Source organism: Loxodonta africana, chromosome 19 (assembly GCF_030014295.1).
Source record: "Loxodonta africana isolate mLoxAfr1 chromosome 19, mLoxAfr1.hap2, whole genome shotgun sequence".
Classification (NCBI taxonomy): domain Eukaryota; kingdom Metazoa; phylum Chordata; class Mammalia; order Proboscidea; family Elephantidae; genus Loxodonta; species Loxodonta africana.
The window spans coordinates 7,325,412-7,346,595 of NC_087360.1; the positions used below are offsets into that span (position 1 = coordinate 7,325,412).

At 46.7% G+C, this 21,184-nt stretch overlaps 1 protein-coding gene across 1 annotated transcript in view; it reads right to left on the reverse strand.

Moving 5' to 3' along the window:
* The window catches only part of HIP1R (huntingtin interacting protein 1 related), a 51,011-nt gene that overhangs the window by 28,748 nt on the left and 1,079 nt on the right, over nt 1-21,184 (reverse strand). The window contains 1 exon segment of the mRNA XM_064272127.1: nt 14-77. Coding sequence (XP_064128197.1) covers nt 14-77 — 64 coding nt within the window.

The window sequence follows — 21,184 nt, forward strand, 5'->3', positions numbered from 1 at the left end:
CAGGGAAGGATACGCCGGGCATGCTTCTCCTTCACAGGGGCCTCCTGGTTATTGATGGCTTTGCTGATACTGATGGCCTGTGAGGGGATAAAGGAGGCTGAGATCAGAGACCACCCAGGCAGCCTCTCCCGGGAGAGACCCCCGGGGTAACTGACAACATGCAGACAGGACCCTTCCCACCAGAAAGGCAAGTGTGGAGTTGAGGGGAAAGGGATTCACTCAGCCTAAGCACAGTAAAGAGTCCCTGGGTGGGTGCCAACAGTTAATGTGCTCAGCTGCTGACTGAAAGGTTGGAAGTTTCAGAGGTACCTTGGAAGAAAGGCCTGGTGCTAAAAAATCAACACTGAAAACCCTATGGAGCACAGTTCTACTCCGACACACACGGAAATGCCCTGAGACGGAGTCAACTTGATGGCAACTGGTTTTTAAGCAAAGCAAAGCTCTGAAGAGCTTTCTTCTCCTCAATACGCGCAGCTGAAGCTACTGCTGACACGCACCCTGTGCCACAAAGCCACTGAGCACTCACAAGGGTCTGGGAAATCAGGACAATCTGGGTGGTGGTTCCTGGAGCCCTGGTGTCGCAGTGGTTAAGGGCTATGGCTGCTAACTCTAAGTTTGAAAGTTCAAATCCACCAGCCACTCCTTGGAAACCCTATAGGCAGTTCTGCTGTGTTCTATAGGGTCATTAAGAGTCAGAATCAGCTCGAAGGCAACGGATTTTTTTTTTTTTTGGTTGGGCAGTGGTTCTAGAATGCACCTTCTGGTCTGAAACCCCTATGGTCTGGCTCTCCCTACAGACGTGGGCCTCAGTGTTCTTCACAGTCCCCTCAGATCAGCCGCGCAGACCTAGGGCCTTCTTCCCACCCAGCATGGGCCAGGCTGACCTCCTTCTGCACACAGCGCCCATTGTGGCCTCAGCTCATTGAGATGCGCAGCCTCTCGCCCACAGCCCCATCCAGGAGCTGGCCTTCCTGGCCACCAGCTCTGGCCCCAAACTTGCCCAGGGTGTCCGCACCTCCTTCCAGGGCCTCTGGCTGTAGACAGAGGGGACGGGGCTGGGCTCATCACTCAAAGTCCTGAGAGAACCTGGCCTCTCCTATTTCAAAGGCTCCACAAGCTGGCGATGGAGGCTGCCCTGGCCCTTCTCCTGTCTGAGGGACCTCCACTGACCGGCATGGCCTAATTCCTTTCTGAGTCTGTGCTGCACCCATGTTACAATTCCATCCATAATAATGACGGGATGAGGACGACCAACAACTACCATTTACTGGGAGCCTATAAAGTGCCAGGCACAGGCAACAAGCCTCCTGGTACCAATTCTGCGATGTGGTTATGATCCCATTTTCTTGATGAGAAAAACTGAGGCACAGAGGTCAGGGATCTCGTCTGTACAGCTAATAATTGGCAAAGCCAGGCCCGTCTGACTCCAAGACCTGTGTCCTCAGCAATGATAAGCTGCCCAGGCGCCTCCCTCACACAGGGCTGGGGAGAGGACAGCAGACGTGGTATTGCAGGGGTGGGGCGTACAGTCACCCTGCTCCAGTCCCTACAGCAAGAGCTGAAAACACCAGGCACACAGCTGATGCTCACAGACCAGAAGTGCCATGTCCCTGAGTCCCTGGGGGGTGCAAACGGTCATCGCGCTTGGCTCCTAACCAAAGGCTGGAGGTTTGAGTCCACTCAGAGGCACCTCAGAAGAAAGGCCTGGCAATCTACCCCCCCAGAAAAATCAGCCATTGAAAATGCTACGGAGCACCATGATCAAGTGGGGTTTATTCCAGACACGCAAGGGTGGTCGAATCCTGGAAAACCAATCAATGTAACACAGCACAGTAATAGAATAAGGAAAAAAAACCACCTGATCATCTCAAAGCCAAAAAGGCATTTGACAAAATTCAACATTCTTTCAAAAAAAACACTCAACAAGTTCCTCAGTCTAACAAAGGGCATTTATGAAAACCTTATAGCTAACGTTACATTCAAAAAAGAAAGACAGATAGCTTTCACTTTAGGATCAGGAACAAGGCAGGGATGCCCACTCTCACCACTGCTATTCAACATCATTTCAGAACAATGCAACCAGCAGAACAATTAGGGCAGGAAAAAAAAGGGGGGTATCCAACTCAGGAAGGAGGACTAAATCTATCCCTTTGTGCAGGTGACATGATCCTATACATAAGAAACCCCAAAGACTCCACAAAAAAGCGATTAGGACTAATAAATGAATTCAGCAAAGTGGCAGGACGCAAGGGCCACATAAAAATCAGCTGTGAGCAATCTGAAAAAAGAAACTAAGGAAATAATTCCATTTACAACAGCATTTAAAAGGATAAAATATCTAGGAATAAATTTAACCTAGGAAGTGAAAGGCACAAAAAAGTATAGAACATTACTAAAAGGAATTAAAGAAGACCTAAGTAAATGAAGGGACACTCTGTGTCCATGGATTGGAAGGCTTAATATAGTTAAGATGTCAGCACTACCTGCCTTAGTTACCTACCCCGGCTACAAGAGAAATACCACAAGTGGACAGCTTTAACAAGGAGAAATTGGATTTTCTCTTGGTTAGGAGGCTGGAAGACCGAACTCAGGGTGGTGGCTCTAGGGGAAGGTTTTCTCTCTCTGTTGGCTCTAAAGGAAGGTCCTTATCTCTGAGCTTCTGCTCCTGGGTGATCTTCATGTGGTTTGGCATCTCCCTTCCACCATCTCTGCTTCTCTGTTTTGCTTGTTTAATGTCTTTTATACCACAAAAGAGATTAAGACACAGTCAAAACTAATCCTGTCTCATTAACATAATAAGACAATCCATTCCCAAATGGGATGATAAACACAGGCACAGAGGTTAGGATTTATAACACATATTTTTGTGGGACACAATTCAATCCATAACACTACACAATGCCACCTACAGTTGCAACACAATCCCCACCAAAATGCTAATAGCCTTCTTTTCAGAAATGGAAAAGCCAATGCTCAGAATTTATATGGAAGGGCAAGGGAGCCCAAATACCTAAAGCAATCCTTAAGAGGAATAAAGTAGGAGGACTCACACGTCCTGATTTCAAAACAGACTACAAACTACAATAATTAAAACAGCCTGGTATTTTTTTTTTTTTTTTGGTATTGATATTATAGACATACAGACTAACAGAATAGAATTGAAAGTCCATAAATAAATGCATACATCTATTGTCAACTGATTTTCAAAAAGGGTTTCCAAGGAGCGGGTGGTGGATTTGAACTGCCAACCTTCTGGTTAGTAGACCTCTGGTTAGCAGCATAGCATTTAACCACTAGGCCACCAGGGTTTCCCATAAACCATTAGGGAGATGCAAATCAAAACCACAATGAGATATCACCTCACCATTGTTAGAATGGCAGTGATCAAAAAAATAGCAAACAAGTGTTGCCAAGGTTGTGGAGAAACTGGAACCCTCATATTGCTGGTGGAATGTAAAATGGTACAGTCACTGTGGAAAACAGTCTGGTGGTTCCTCAAAAAGTTGAGCACAGAACTACCATATGACCCAATCCTAGACATGTACCCAGAAGAAGTAAAGACAGGAACACAAACAGAAACTGGTACACCAGTGTTCATTGCAGTACTTTTCACGAGAGTCAAAAGGTGGAAACAACCGAACTGTCCATCAACAGATGAATGGATAAATAAAATGTGGTGTATACACACAACGGAATCTTACTCAACGTTAACGAGAAATGAACTTTGATGCATGCCACAACATGGATGAACCTTGAAAACATTGCGCTGAGTGAAAGAGGTCAGTCTCAAAAGGAAAACGCTGTCTTATGTCTTCTCTCACTTACATGAAAAAAGCAAATATATAAAACCAAGGATTACTAATGGTTACCAGGGGTGGGATGGAGTGGGAAGGGGGAGTTTTTGGTTGAGAGGCAGGGAGTTGATGTTAATGTTCGTGGAATATTCTAGAACAGGATAGCGAGAATGGTAGCAGAACAGGAAAAATGCAGTTGATGTCACTGAGTTGTAAGTGTGGAAGTTGTACTGGCAAATGTTTCGGTGTGTATGTTTTCACCACTCTAAGGAGCACTGTTGTGCTCTGACACACACAGGGCCGCCATGAATTGGAGTTGACTCCACGGCAGCCAGAACACGGAAGACGCGTTGCCCTGACACCTAGGCTGGCTCTCCCTACGAAGGCCACCTGGTCAGGAAGATTCCAGGTGTGTGTGCAGGGGGGTGGGGCGGAACTGCAGCTCCACCCAGACCAGCCAGAGGGGGCAGCTCCGGACACAAAGGTGTAGCCCTGGTCACACAGTGCTTTCTCGCCTGACCCTGGAGGAGACCACAGCAGGGCCGAGGACCAAGTCCACTCCCTCCAGAGGCCTTCCCCCACCCCCGATACCAGAAGCAGAACCAGAGAGCACCCCATAAAAATGGGTATGGCCATCTGTCTGAACCTGAGGGACACCACACATCCATCTCTGTCTTCCCTGGCCTGTCCCTTCATCGCTGACTCAGCGTGCACTGAATGTCCCCAACCAGGCACTGGGCCCCCAAAGACACACCCCACATCCCCATCCCTGGGAGGCGCCCTGCCAAGGGCCTCCTTGATTCACTTCCCCAGGGCTCGCCGTCACTGATGTGTGACATACTGTACGTGTGTGTACGTGCAGTCTCTCCCAGCGGGGAGTCAGTGACCTGGGGGAGGGAGCTTTGCCCCCTGCCCACTGCGGTGGCCCACCATGCTGGCACACAGGGGTCCCAGAAAACTGGCACGGAGTGGGGCACCTGAGCACTGAGCTGGGACACAGGCACACGAGGCCAGCTCTGGGCACTGCCCTCCCCATGCCACCCGCCCTGGCGCACAGAGAACAGGGTTCATTTCAGCCAGGCAGCAGGAACACAGCCCCGTTGTATGCAGGGAAGGCAGATGTGTGGACTGGGGCCTCCCCAGCCCAGGGGCGTACAAGGAGGCACAGAGCTCACACAGTGGGGGTCTGTGGCCACAGCACAGGCCTCACTCTTCCTGCCAGGCGTCTCTGCCAAGTCTTGTCCCCAGGGAGGGGCAGGCGGTTCTTGGTGACAGCTGCCCCCCTTAACCCCTAGAAACCACCAATCCAACCTGTCTCTATGGATCCACCTATTCTAGATATCCTGTATAAATGTCCACGAATGTCCATAGCACGTCAATCATACAGGCACCTTCTGTGGCTGGCTTTTTCACTCAGTGTCATACTTTTCAGCTTCACCCATGTTACAGCAAGAATCAGGACTTCGTTTGTCTTTATGGCTGAGTAATATCCCGTTGCATGGATAGACCACATTTCCTTTATCTTTTCATCCGTTGGTGGACATTTAGGTTGTCTCCACTTTTTGGTTATTGTAAATAGTGCTTCTGTAAATGTGTGTACAAGTATTTATCTGAATCCCTGCTTTCGGTTCTTTTGGGTACGCCTACTCCTTGCTTATGGACTATCTTATTATCTCACATTTCCCATTTATGACAATAGTAAAAAAATCTACTGTCTGACTATTTTGCATGTTAACAACGTATGTCTGGCAATAACAAATGCCAAGGTGTGAGGCAAGAGTAAGGCTGGCTTCGATGGTTATGTGTCAGCTTGCTGGTCCATGATTCTCAGTGGTTTGGCAGTTAAGTGATGATGTAATTTGGCAGTTATGTAATGATGCAGTCATCCTCAATTTTGTGATCTGATGTGGCCATCCTCTATTTTCACATAGCATTGATTTTGCATAATAACCTGGTCTTTGAAACCTAACCACGTCAACAAGTGAGTGTATTTATCTAGGAATGGAACTGTTGAGTCCTATGGTCACCCAGCAACACTGTGGAAGAAAGGCCTGGCGATGTGTTTCCGTCAAGATTACAGCCAAGAAAACCCTAAGGAGCAGTTCTACTCTGTGAAACATAGGGTCGCCATGAGTCAGAATTGACTTGAAGGCAACTAACAACAACAGAATAAAACTTCATGTTTAACTTTGTTTCTTGTGCTGAACACAGCCCTGCTTCTTGGCTTTACAGTCTAGAAGGAGCCCTCACTGGTCTGGGCCCTGGGGGCTCTCCACACAAGCCTGTCACCCTCATGCCAACCCAGGGTGTTAATGGGGTTCTGCCCATTTTGAAGGAGCACCTTCCATACTGGAAACGTGAAAGTACACACCGCAGCCCAGGGCCACAGCATTGCAAATTCTCCACATCTGCCCCTTGTCCCGCCGAGAGCAGGACAGAGCCAGTGCACTGACCTGCAGAAGGCAGCAGGTGGGGGTACAAAAGCTCAGGTGTCCCCATCGGATGCCTCCATCGGGTGGGAGCAGTGGGGATGCTCTAGCATGCCTGGGTCACAAAGCTTGTCAGGACAACAGGCTGGTCTCCACAGCCTAACAGTAAAATCACTCTGAGCTCAGCCAAGTGCCAGGCACTGTGCTACAGGCTTTACTGGTACCTGTCATAAATCCTCGTAAATCGCCCGGGAGGCAGGCAAACGAAGACATCCAGGGTTTAAGGGGCTCAATCACCTGCCCGAGATCACTGTAATAAAGAATGGTAATTGAGCACTTGCTCCATGCCAAGCTGGATTCTAAGCACTCTGTGCGTATTTACGCAATCCTCACATCCCTCCACAGTTAATGCCAATGAGGAAACTGAGGGCACAGGGCAGGAGAGCAAATGCCCCAGGGCCCTGGGCTATGGAGAAGCTGGCAGGAATCGAGCGTCATTCTCCATGTCACCCTCCACGCTCTGTGGGCCCCAAACCCACTCTGATCCAGTTCCAGCCCCTCTCTCTCCAGGGGCGGTGGGGGAGGGTGGGGGAGAGAAGCATCAACACAAACAGCCTCTCACTCCTACAACAGGAACCCAGCCCCCAGTGGCCGACAGGGCTCAAAGAGGACCTGGCCCTGCTCCAAATCTGACACAGGTCCTGGATCCGGGATTTGTTCAAACCTGCGGGGAATAAAACATTGGTTCCAAGGGTATCTGACTCAGGTCCCTCCCACATCCTCTGTCCTGCGGCCACGGCGGGGCCTCCAGGAAGACCCTTTGAGGCCCCTGTCCCTTCATCTCCCCAGGAGGCCCCTCTCAGGAGTCAGAACCACGCTTGGACACATCTGCCCCTTTGTCCAAGAATGCTGCCTCATACAAACCCAATCTGGGGGCAGAGACCCTAAACCCCAGGGTACAGCCCAAGGGGACAACCCTGCCACTCCCGGGGCCAGGAGGACAGAGCCCATTGGCTCCTAGGCCCACAGCTGCCTGCTGCCTTAGTCCCAGACCAGACTCCAGGGAAGACATATGGGAAAGGAGGCGGCCCTTCCAAAAGGCCCTGGGGCTGGACTGATGTAGACAGAAACCAAGCCTGTCTCATAAATCAAACAATAACACGCGTGAGGAACGTAAATTAGACCAAATGGGCAACACCTCCCCAAAAGCAAAGACAAGAAGGCAGGAAGGAACTGGAAAACCAGACAAATGGAAACAGCCAACCCAGGGTGGAGAAGGGGAGAGTGTTGACACATCACAGAGATTGCAACCAATGTCACAAAACAATTGCGTATAAATTGCTGAATGAGAAACTCATCTGCTCTGTAAACTTTCACCTAAATCACACACGCACATACAAAATCTAAGGGGCACTGTTTTACTGACACACACAGGATTGCAAAAGAAAGAAAGAAATGGACCCTGAGAGGTAGACACGCCAAGCCAGATGACCATGCCAGAGTGACCCCCTGCCCTTATAAACGTGGATGCTTGACAAAGACTACAGCAGCACACTGCAACCCCAGGCGGGGGGGCCACAGACAGCTTGGAAGAGCCTGCAGCCAGAGGGGTGGCGGGAAGGGGATAGGATCACAGAGGAGAGCATCTCATCGGGACTAAAGATTGCCAACACCGCTCTAGAAGCCCATAGCCCTTGGAAGGGGTCAGGGCTAAGTGATCCAAGAGGTTGCTGTCCCCAGTGCTCTGTGTGACCCACACCATGAAGTCCATTGGAATTCTGCGCAGCAGAGGACACCAAAACCCAACCTGTTAAGATCATGGAAGAAAAAATAGAGACAACGCTAGGAGCCCGAATGCATGGCATAAACGGTATACAACATTACTAACAATGCAGAAGAGAAACTAGATAACTGGGAGCCCCTAAAAATCAAACACCTATGCTCATCCAAAGACTTCACCAACAGAGTAAAAAGATTACCTACAGACTAGGAAAAAGTTTTTAGCTATGACATTTCCTATCAGCGTCTGATCTCTAAAATCTACAGGATACTACAAAAACTCAACTACAAAAAGACAAATAACCCAATTAAAAAATGGGCAAAGGATAGGAACAGGCACTTCACCAAAGAAGGCATTCAGGTAGCTAAGATACATGAGGAAATGCTCACGATCATTAGCCATTAGAGAAATGCAAATCAAAACTACAATGACGTTCCATCTCACTCCAGCAAGGCTGGCATTAATTCAAAAACCACAAAATAATAAATGTTGGAGAGGTTGTGGAGAGACTGGAACACTTATACACTGCTGGTGGGAATGTAAAATGGTAAACCACTTTGGAAATTGATTTGGCGCTTCCTTAAAAAGCTAGAAATAGAACTACCATGCAATCCAGCAATCCCACTCCTTGGAATATATCCTAGAGAATTAAGAGCCTTTACACGAACAGATATATGTACACCCATGTTCACTGCACCGCTGTTTACAACAGCAAAAAGATGGACGCAACCAAGGTGCCCATTAACGTATGAATGGATAAATTATGGTATATTCACACAACGGAATACTACACATCGATAAAGAACAATGATGAATCCGTGATACATTTCATAATATGGAGAATCTGGAAGACATTAAGCTGGATGAAAGTAGTCAGTTGCAAAAGGACAAATATTGTATGAGACCACTATTGTTAAAACTCAAGAAATAGTTTAAACAGAGAAGAAAATATTCTTTGATCGTTACGAGAGTAGGGAGGGAGGGAGGGAGAGAGGGGGTATTCACTAATCAGATAGTAGACAAGAACTATTTCAGGTAAAGGGCAAGACAGCACACAGTACCGGAGAGGTCAGCACAGCTGGACTAAACCAAAAGCAAAGACGTTTCCTGAATAAACTGAACGCTTCGAAGTCCAGAGTAGCAGGGGCAGGGGTCTGGGGACCATGGTTTCAGGGGACATCTAAGTCAATTGGCATAATAAAATCTATTACGGAAACATTCTGCATCCCACTTTGGAGAGTGGCGTTTGGGGTCTTATATGCTAGCAAGCAGCCATCTAAGATGCATGAATTGGTCTCAACCCACCTGGAGCAAAGGAGAACGAAGAACACCAAAGACACAAGGTAAGTATGAGCCCAAGGGACAAAAAGGGCCACATGAATCAGAGACTACATCAGCCTCAGACCAGAAGAACTAGATGGTGCCTGGCTACAACCGATGACAGCCCTGACAGGGAACAGAACACAGAATCCCTGGTGGAGCAGGAGAGCGGTGGGATGCAGACCTCAAATTCTCGTAAAAAGACCAGACTTAATGGTCTGACTGAGACTAGAAGGACCCGGGAGGTCATGGTCTCCAGACCTTCTGTTAGCCCAAGACTGGAACCGTTTCCAGAGCCAACTCTTCAGACAGGGATTGGACTGGACTATGGGACAGAAAATGATGAGCAGTGAGCTTCTTGGCTCAAGCAAACACAGGAGACTATGTGGGCAGCTCCTGTGTGGAGGGGAGATGAGAAGGCAGAGGGGGACAGGAGCTGGCTGAATGGACATGGGGAATACAGGGTGGAGAAAAGGAGTGTGCTGTCTCAGGAGGGGAGCAACTAGGAGTATATAAACGAAAAACCAAACCCACTGCCATCGAGTCGATTCTGACTGATAGTGACCCTATAGGACAGAGTAGAACTGCCCCATAGAGTTTCCTAAGAGCGCCTGGCAGATTCGAACTGCCAGCCTCTTGGTTAGCAGCCGTAGTACTTAACCACTAAGCCACTAGGGTTTCCAGGAGTATACAGCAAGTTGTATATAAATTCTTTCAAGATAAGTATTATTTTAATGAAATATAAAAATCAGAATCCAAAAAAAAATTCCCCATGATGAACAAAATATCAATACTTTAAATAAAGATGTGTGATCTTTATTTTTAAATATAAGAAGTGTGATCTCAAAGGGTGTATATAAATTCTTGTATGACAGATTTGTAAACTTTCACTTAAAGCACAAAGCCCATCTGAGATGTTTCCAGAATGTAAGCACGCACAAAGCTTGTCTAAGATGTTTCTAGAATGTTAGCATGTTTCGCTGTGTCTTGCCACTGGTGCCATCCTTCCGTTCCTCAAATGTGGCAGGCTGGTCCCCACCAGCAGCTGACTGTTTCTGGTCACCCAGATCTGTGCTAGAATGTCCCCAACACCCCTCCCTCTCAGAGGATACACGGTACAGCATCTGTTTACATACACGCAGAGCACCCCTTATCTGAAACTATCTGGTTTGTCTACCGCTTATATTCCACCTTCACCGCCACACCCTCTCCCCCAGTTTTAAGTACAGGACGTGGGTACTCCTGTCTGCCCTGCTCCCGGCTCCATCTCCAGTGCCCAACTAACACCTGGTGGTCAATAAATCTTTATTGAGTGAGTGAAGGAGTGAACACTTGAATGAACTAAAGGTCTTTCAAACATGAGCACTGGATAAAATCAAGGCACTGAGTGTCTCTCTCTAGAGCTCAGGGTTTAACCCCTACAGTTCACTAGTACCCCAAGGCACCGCAGCTCTAAGGACAATTTCTATTTTTAAAATTAACACTGAGGTTAATCAGACATGAGCCTCCCTGCGCTGCTATCATAATGTTCAACAGCGGCACATTACAGGGCCAAAAACTTTTTCCAAAGAGCCAGGCACCGGACAGGGGCAAAGTAGGGAGCTATTTGTCTTTTGCATTTCCAAAAAGGTGTTTGAAGGACAGAGAGGTCTCATTCAAATGCTTTTTTGACCACAAAGGCCACTGACAGACGCAAATACAGGCTATGCGTGGGAGCCCAGGGGAGGGATCCTGCCTCTCACCGGGATTCCATTCACAACCCTAACCTTTCCCCTGGGCTTAGAGGGTGCCACAGGAGGAATGGAATGAGAGGACTCAGACCTCTTCCGGCCGGCTGGCCCTCCTGAGTCACAGGGAGCCAGCCTGGATGGTTTCATCCCCCAGGTCCTGGCGACGTCACTCCCCAAACCTGTCCACCCTGCAAGCCAGGGGGCTGAGTCACTCCCAGGCAAGAGAACTTATTGCAGTTTGAGGAGTGTGCTTATTTTAGCAGGAGAAAGCCATCCTGCCTGAACTAAATGCCTCAGTCTCTCTGGAGTGGGTGCTGTGGGCCCCTCAGGCCTCAACAAGCAGATGGCGTCAAAGAAGGGGAGTTGTCAGCTTCCTGTTCATTCAAGAAGCATCGGCAAACATTCAGAGGAGAGCTCACACAAGTACTACTCAAACTATTTTAGAGCATAGAAAAGGAAGGAATATACCAGAATTCATTCTATGAAGCCAGCATAACCCTGGTAACCAAAGCCAGGCAAAGACACCATTAAAAAAGAAAATCAGAGACCAATATTTTTCATGAACATAGATGTAAAAATTCTCAACAAAAATCATAGCCAACAGAATTCAGCATCATATAAAAAAAAAAAAAATACACCACGACCAAGTGGGAATCATACTAGGTACACAAGGATGGTTCAACATTAGAAAATCAATCAACGTAATCCACCACATAAATAAAAGAATCACATGGTCATCTTAATCACTGTAGAAAATGCATCTGATAAAGTCCAACATCCATTCTTGATAAAAACTCTCAATAAAATGCAGGAATAGAAGGGAAATCCCTCAACATAATAAAGGTCATTTTTTATACAAAACCAGGAAACCCTGGTGGCGTACTGGTTAAGTGCTAGGGCTGCTAACCAAAGGGCTGGCAGTTCGAATCAGGCTGGGGCTCCTTGGAAACTCTACAGGGCAGTTCTACTCTGTCCTATAGGGTTGCTGTGAGTCGGAATCAACTTGACGGCACTGGATTTGGTTTTTTGGTTTATACAAAACCAGGGGCCCTGGTGGCGCAGTAGTTAAAGAGCTTGGCTGCTAATCAAAAAGTCAGTGGTTTGAATCCACCGGCCGCTCCTTGAAAACCTTATGTGGCAGTTCTACCGCGGCTTACAGGGTCGCTGTGAGTCAAAATTGACTCGACAGCAATGAGTTTGGGTTTTTTGTTTTTTTTTTAAATACAAAACCGACAGCCAACATCATTCTCAATGGAGAGAGGCTGAAAGCATTGCCCCTGAGAACAAGAACAAGACAAGGATGCCCTTTATCACTACTCCTATTTAACATTATGCTGGAAGTTCTAGCTAGCGCAATAGGCAAGAAAAAGAATTAAAGGGCATCCAAATTGGGAAGGAAGAAGTAAAACTATCCCTATTCACAGATGACATGATCCTATACATACTGAACCCCAAAGATTCCACAAGAAAACTACTGGAACTAATAGAATGATTCAGCAAAGTAGCAAGATACAAGCTCAACATACAAAAATCAGTTGGATTCCTATACACCAACAAAGAGAACTGCAAAAAGGAAATCAGAAGAACAATATCATTTATGATAGCCTCTAAAATGATAAAAATACTTAGGAATGAATCTAACCAGGGATGTAAAAGACCTATACAAAGAAAACTGCAAAACACTATTGCAAGAAACGAAACGAAATCTACATAAATGGAAAAAAACACCATGTACACGGACAGGAAGACTCAACATTGTAAAAATGTCAGTTCTACCCAAACTGATCTATAGATTAAATGCAATCCCAATCTAAACATCAACAGCATTCTTTAATGAGATGGAAAAACTTGTCACCAACTTTACATGGAAAGGAAAGAGGCCCCAGATAAGCAAAGCATTACAGCAGAAAAAGAACAAAGCAGGAGGTCTCACACTACCTGATCTTAGAATCTATTATATATAGAGACAGTAATCAAAACAGCCTAGTACTGATACAACAACAGACATATAGACCAGTGGAACAGAACTGAGAACCCAGACATAAATCCATCCACCTACGGTCAACTGATCTTTGACAAAAGACCAAAGTCCATTAAATGGGGAAAACACAGTCTTTTTAATAAGTGGTCCTAGCTTAACTGGACGTCCATCTGTAAAAAAATGAAACAGGACCCATTAACTCACGCCATACACAAAAATAAACTCAAAATGGATCAAAGACCTAAATATAAAACCTAAAATGGTAAAGATCATAGAACAAAAAATAGGAACAATGCTGGGGCCCTAATACACAGCATAAATTCAATAAAAACTGTAACTAACAATGTAAAAACACCAGAAGATAAACTAGATAACTGGGAAATCCTGAAAATTAAACTCTTATGCTCACCAAAAGGCCACCAAAAGAGTAAAAAGAGAACCTACAGACTTGGAAAATTTTTTTGGCTACGACATATCTGACAAGGGTCTAATCTCTAAAACCTGTAGAATACTTCAACACCTCAACAACGAAAAGACAAATAATTCAATTAAAAAATGGGCAAAGGATATGAACAGACACTTCACCAGAGAAGACATTCAGTCAGCTAACAGACACAGGAGGAAATGCTCGTGATCATAGCCATTAAACAGAGAAATGCAAATCAAAACTACAATGAGATACCATCTTACCCTGACGTAATTGACACTAATCAAAAAAACAGAAAATAACAAAAGCTGGAGAGGTTGTAGAGAGACTGGAACTCTTATGCACTGCTGGTGGGAATGGAAAATGGTGTGACGCCTCCTTAAAAAGCTAGAAATAGAAATACCATAAGATCCAGCAATCCCACTTGTAGGAATATATGCTGGAGAAATACGAACCATCACACGAATAGACATACACATATCCATGTTCATTGCAGCATTATTCACAACAGCAAAAAGATGGAATCAACCTAAGTGTCCATCAACAGATGAATGAATAAACAAATTATGGTATGTACACACAATGGAATACTACGCAACAATAAAGAACAATGATGAATCTGCAAAATATCTTACAACATAGATGAATCTGGACAGCATTATGCTGAGTGAAATAGGTCAGTCACAAAAGGACAAATATTGTATGAGACAACGATTATAAAAACCCAAGAAAAGGTTTACACACAGAAAAAAACAATCTTAGATGGGTTACCAGGGAGGGTGAGGTATGCGGAGGGGAAATCACTAACTAGATAGTAGACAAGTGTTAACTTTGGCGACGGGCAAGACAATATAGGGGAAGTCAGCACAACTTGACCAAGGCAAAGTCACAGAAGCTTCCTAGAGACATCCAAACACTTTGAGGGACCAAGTTACTGGGACTGAGGTTTGGGGACCATGGTCTCAGGGGATATCTAGGTCAATTGGCATAACATAGTTCATAAAGAAAATGTTCTAAATCCTACTGTGGTGAGGCGCATCTGGGTCTTAAAACGTTGCAAGTGGCCATCTAAAGTACATTTACTGGTCCCATCACATTTGGAACAAAGGAGAATGAAGAAAACACAAAGACAAAAGGAAAAGATTAGGCCAAAGGACTAATGGACCACATGAACTACAGCCTTCACCAGCCAGAGCCCAGAAGAACTAGATGGTGCTCGGCTACCACCACCAACGCTTTGACAGGAACCACATTAGAGGGTTCTGGACACAGTAGGAGAAAAACGTAGAACACAATTCAAATTCACACACAAAAAAGACCAGACATAGTGGTCTGACAGAGACTGGAGGAACCCCTGAGACTATGGCCCCCTGACACCCTGCTAACTCAGAAATGAAGCTACTCCCAAAGTCCACCTTTCAGCCAAAGATTAGACAGGCCTATAAAACAAAAAATAACACACGTGAGGAATGTGTTTCTTAGTTCAATCAAGTATATCTGACCAAATGGGCAACACCTGCCCAAAAGCAAAGATAAGAAGGCAGGAAAACTGGACGAATGGACATGGAGAACCCAGGGTGGAAAGGGAAAGGGTGAGGAGTGCTGACGCATTGTGGGGATTGCATCCAATGTCACAAAACAATTTGTGTATAAATTTCTGAAAGAAACTGATTTGTTCTGTAAACTTTCACCTAAAACACAACATAGTCTTTAAAAATGTATGAGGAGAAAAACGACCCGCTATTGTCAAAAGAAACTAAGAAGCAGTTTATAGGCAAATATAAGGGACCTACAAAAAGTTCAACACTGGTAACAGTAAAGAATTATAATTTTAAACTTAAAAAAAAAAAAAAAGCTTTGGCAACATATTCATTCATTCATTCACTCATTCGTTCTTCGGCACACACATATGGAGAGTCAGGCACCGTCCCTGCCTGGAGAGGCTCAGGGTTAGGCGGCCAGTATAGATATGAACAAGGTGATGAGATGGCTCAGCAGGGGGCCGGAGAGGGGGGTGCAGCTGTCACCCCTTCTCCTGTGACCCTGTACCTAGAACATGTCAGCCCAACACCTGCCTGCTCCTCCCAGCTCTGCAGGCACAGGCTCAGCTGGTCAGGGAGACAGGAAGCCATGTGGATAATGCGTAATCAGAACTCAGGAGCCTAAGCAGGGGAGCGGTGGATGGCTTCACAAACAAGGTGATATTTGAGTCAGCCCTGTAAATAAACAGGCATCTACCAAGTGGAACAGTGCCGGGCTGGCAGAGGCTCCCCGGTTCTGGGGCCGGCTTCTCGGGTTCCTGGCTGGGTTTCCCTGTCCGGCAGCCAAGCAGGCCTCCTTGCGATTCCAGTGTTTCCACTTCGAGCTGCTGGAATCAAGTGGCCAGTCGGGTTCATTCAGGAACAGGATGCCAGCCTGGGCAAGGTCCTCATTGAGAAGGAAGTCACACCTCTTGGGGGCTTTCCCCCTGGGACATCCTCCTGAGTGCGATGTCACCAGAGGAAGGGGTGCCTGTGGAGAGCTCTGGGAGGTGAACACTGGAAGGCTCATCCTTCCAGGAACGGGCTCTCTCCCACCTTCCGAGTCAGCCAAACTAGCCACAACCGGCTTCCCTTCCAAACGGCCCGAGCTCTCGCCATCCTCACTTAGAGCCGGCCAAACTAAGGGCACGGTGGCACCCAAGAAGGACATTACTTCTATTTCTCTTCGGCCCAGTCTACTTCTCTGTACATAACACAAGAGCCAACACTCACACAGCATTTGCCCTGCTTCAGGCTCTGGGCTAAGTGCTTTGTATGTACCTTTATATACAGGTTAACCCACTGCCGTCGAGTCGTTTCCGACTCATAGCCACCCTATATATACGTTAAAATATATACGTTAGCGCCTGCAAATCCTTACACCCACCCTTGCCGGCGATATTATTACCCCTCACCCCCCACCTCCTCCACAGATGAGGAGACTGAGGTACAGAGAGGGGAAGGGCCTGAGCCTGGCAATCTGGCCTTACAGTCCTGCTCTCAACTGCTCTCCTGCGTGTACCTGCCACACCTCCCCTCCCCTACCTCCTTCGGGGAAATGACAACTCTAGGGGTGCGGACTGAGGTTAACCTTCCCACAGCACACCCCAAGGGCCCAGGACAGGCCAACAGATACACGGTGAGTGCTCTGCACAAAGGTGTCACGGGGATGAACTACATCAAAGACAGGAGGGGGCCGTTAATGCCTGGCAGCCCCCACCGCCAAGGCCAGCTGCCATCAAGTGGACTCTGACTCATGCCGACCCCATGTGCGTCAGAGTAGAACTGTGCTTCACAGGGTCTTCAATGGCTGATTTTTTGGAAGCAGGTCACCAGGGCTTTCTTCCAAAGCACTTCTGGGTAGACTAGAACTTCCAACCTTTGGGTTAGCAGCCGAGCCCTGGGGGTTCTGGCAGCCCAGGACTCAGTACGTCCGCTGCCTGCTTGGGCACCACCAGCACCGTCCTCAAGCGGAAGGGCGTCTCAGGTGAACATGCAGCATGGGCAGGGAAGGGCCTGGCACCCTACCTGCAACTACTCCTGGCTCGGGCACTGAGGCAGCATTGGTCCCATGTAGCAAAGCGGGGAGGGCAGCTGCTGAGACCTTTGTGGGTGGCGTCCTAGGGGACTTGTGAGTCTGGTTCTTTCTCTCCTTGTCAGAAAGGAGCCTTGGCTTGCCTATATTCACGCATCAGTCAACCAGTCATTATCGGCACTGGCACTGTGCCTACATGTGGGGATGTGGGAGAAGACAGGGCCCGTTCCTCCCCAGGGAGCTTACAGGGCCCCCCCCACCCCATAACAACAGCACAGTGGTCTGGTTATCCACCACATGGTTCAGATTTCTCCCCAAATTCCAGGGCCAGAGAATTTTTCAAAAATTGTAAACACTTTACTGATAAAGAAAATAAAGTTCAGAAAGGGGCAGGTGACTTAGAGTGTCACAGTACAGTTTTACCAGGGATAACGAAGAGATGAGGGTGGAAGTAAGCACGTCCCCATGCTCTGAGCAGGAGGCCCACAGGGATGGTGATGGTCACACGGGGAGGGGGTCCAAGGAGGGACCAACATGTGCAAGTGTGGAGTCTAAATGATACCACACAGTCAGGAACGGCTCTCAAACCTCACCTCACCTGAAGCTCAGGTTACGTTTCCAGACACCTGCTTGTGCCCTGTGAGCTAAAAACCTGCTGCTGTTGAGTTCATTCCAACTCATAGTGACCCCACAGGACAGAGCAGAACTGCCCCATAGGGCTTCCAAGGCTGTAATCTTTATGGGAGCAGATTGCTAAATCTTTTCTCCCTCGGAGCGGTTGGTGGGTTTGAACCACTGACCTTTCTCTTAGCAGAAGAGTGCTTAACTACTGTGCTACCAGGCATCCTTCTATTTTGGGCACATTGGATTAATAACATACTATTAAAATAAGTTTCACCTGGTTGTTTACTTTTTAAAGTGGCTACTAGACGATTTCAAAGGACACATGCTCTAGGCGCTGCTCTACAGCTGCCAGGGTCTGACAACTCCTGAGCATCAATAAATGTTAATCTTTACAAGGCTTTGGTTCCCCAGAGGCCGCTGGGTGACTGTGTCACTGGCCTGGGACGTTGGACCTAAGAGCCATCTTGTTCTGAAAGTAGCTGCACTCAGCAGTTCTTCCCCCGTAAAGCTCCCAGGCCTGGGGGTTTACATCTATGCCCCTGTCTGATGCCCACACGCTGGGTTTGGCCCAAGAGCACAGGCCCCGCAGCTGGTGGCTTCTCACTGTAACATAAAAGGTCTCCCTTGTCCTGATCTGAGAGGAAGCTTTTGGATTTTATCCAAGGTGGCACAATGGGTAAGCGCTCAGCTACTAACTAAAGGGCTGGTGGTTCAAACCCACCCAGCGGCTCTGCAGGAGGAAAGACCTGGCAATCTGTTTCTGTAAAGATTACATCTCAGAAAACCCTACGGGGCTATCCTACAGTCACATGGGGTCGCTGTGAGTTGGAAATGGACTCAAGGACACCTAACAACAACTCCATGTCCTGCAGGGGAAACTGAGGCCCAGAGAAGCAAAGGGGAAGATAAGGAAAAAGCGGGGTTCACATCTGGAATTTCTAAGACTCTTATCTGCTAAGTCTTCATCTATAATGTGCTTCAAAGATGAGTCTCCTCTCCGTTGGAAGGTCTGAAATATTTCTCCAATTTTAGAACTATTCTGGGAGGAAAGGGAGGGAGAAGGAAGACTAGCTGACTACTGGCTGAGCACCTACTATGTGCTAGGCACTGTGCTACATGTTTTACATAGATTAGCCTTCCATGACTGCTATAACAAATCACCACAAACTTAGTGGCTTAAATGGCACAAATCTATCATCTTACAGTTCTGGAAGTCCAAGGTCCGAAATGGGTCTCACTGGGCTAAAATCAAGAAGTCAAGGCTGTGTTCCTTTCTGGAGGCTCTAGGGGAGAATCCACTTCCTTGCCTTTTAGAGCTTCTAAAAAAAAAAAAATTTTTTTTTTTTTTTAGAGGCTGCCCACATTCTTTGGCTCTTGGCTCCTTCCATCACCTTCAAAGCCAGTAACAGCTGGTCAAGTCTTTTCTTGTATCATATTCATCCTGACTTTTAAAGACTCTTGTGACAGGTGATTATACTGGGCCCACCAGGATCATTCAGGATAATTTCCCTATTTTAAATTCAGCTGATTAGCCATTTTAATCCCACCTACAACCTTAACTCTCCTTACCAAACTAAACCACACCCATTGCCGTCCACTGGATTCCAACTCATAGCGACCCTATAGGACACAGTAGAACTGCCCCATAGGGTTTCCAAGGTTGTAATCTTTATGGAAGTAGAGTGCCGCATTTTTCTCCCACAGAGCAGCTGGCCGGTTTAAACCAACTTTTTGGTTAGCAGCCGAGTACTTAACCACTGTACCACCAGGGCTCCTCCACCTACAAGCTTAATTCTCTTTATCAAGTAATATAATATATTCACAGGTTCTGGGAATTAGAACAAGGACACCTTTGGTGGGGGGCTATTATTCACCCAACCACACAGTACCTGAAAACAGCCCGATAGGGTACATGGGATTATCCCTATTTTCACAGATATGAGGAAACAGATTCAGGGGTTAAGCAACTTGCCCAGTGACATGCAGGTGGAAGCAGGTCTACCTGTCTGCAAAGGGCTTTCCATGGTACCATGTTATCTCATAAGTGGTGCTGCAATTTTCACGTTCCAAATAGAGGTACTACCACAGAAAAAGAAAAAAAAATTCCTCCTCCACTTTTAAAAGGGATTATCACCACAAAAAAAAAAAAAAAAAAAAAATATTTCTTTCTTTTTTTTTTTTATCACCACAGAGATTAAAATCATGAGGAAGAATAGGCCAGCTCTCTGGACACTTCCCCAAGTATTATATTCTCTCTCTCTCACACACACACTCACTCACTCACACACTCACTCTCTCTCTCACATACTCTATCTCTCTCCATGAAATATTCACAAGTACCAGGTTCCAAAAAGAAGCCTGACTGCCCTGCCTTAACACGCCTACGGGAGGGCTAACCTCAGAGACCTTTGCAAAAACAGGGTGTGTCCTGTCAAGAAAGCTAATACAGCAGCACTTCTCTTCCTCCTGATCCAGGAGCCCAGGAAAGGAAAGGCAGGCCTAGTGAGGACGTCCACGCTGGGAACCAAGGTGCTCCCCAACAACACACAGCACTGCGTCAATGTTGAGAAGGCAGTCACACAGGCAGGGTGGGGGACGGGGGGAGGGGGGAGCGGTGGCTGTGGCCTGGTTGTGCAGTTTCCGGATTGTAAGCAGCAATCTCAGCTCTCCTGGTCCCTTCCAGTCGTGGGACCTGGACAGCAGCTCACTAGGTATTTCTAATATTAAATATTAACCTATTAAAAACCTGCTTGTTAAATATTGACCATGCACAAAAACTCATTCTTGTATCCCTCAGTAAGTCAAGCATAGGAACAATTGTGAGGTTGACGCAGGACTGGGCAGTGTTTTGTTCTGTTGTATATGGGGTCACTGTTGAGTCAGAACTGACTCAGTGGCACCTAACAGCACGTCACTCTGAAGACAAGTAAACCCAGACACTGACACCAACCTCCGTCTTTCCAGAAAAAAAAGTACCCAGGGATGGTAAGTCCTATGAGACTTACCATCAGAAAACTGGTATTATAAATTATAAGTAACCTTCTCAGCCCCTGAGAGAAGTCCAACCAGCAAAGATAAAAGAAAGCCACCTTCTTGTTTACCAAACAATCACCCGATAGGGTCCTTTGTCCAGATATTCTTTCTCTTCGACATTCATGAAGGTTGCCCCTGACTTACAGTAATTTGAGAGCAAGATCAGTGAACTTGGCCCTTTAAATTGCATCTCCTCTGTGTAGCAATCAGGCCTCTTTATATGGCCTCAAAAGCAAGGAAATCTAAAAATCAGTGAACAAATAAAGCTTCTGAAAACACCCAGGCCCTCTGTGCCAATTAAGTTTTCCTCCTGGCTTTTGACAAGTTCCTGTTACAATATCAATCATGTTAATGTTATCACATTATTAAGGAAGTTAATGACCTTACATTAAATGCTACATTTGGAGACCATATGACAACGATAATGACCACAAAGGGAAATTAGCAATTTGGGGCCAGGTTGGTTCCAGCACTTGTCAGCTTTCATAGACCCTGGGTGTCCCCAGATTTT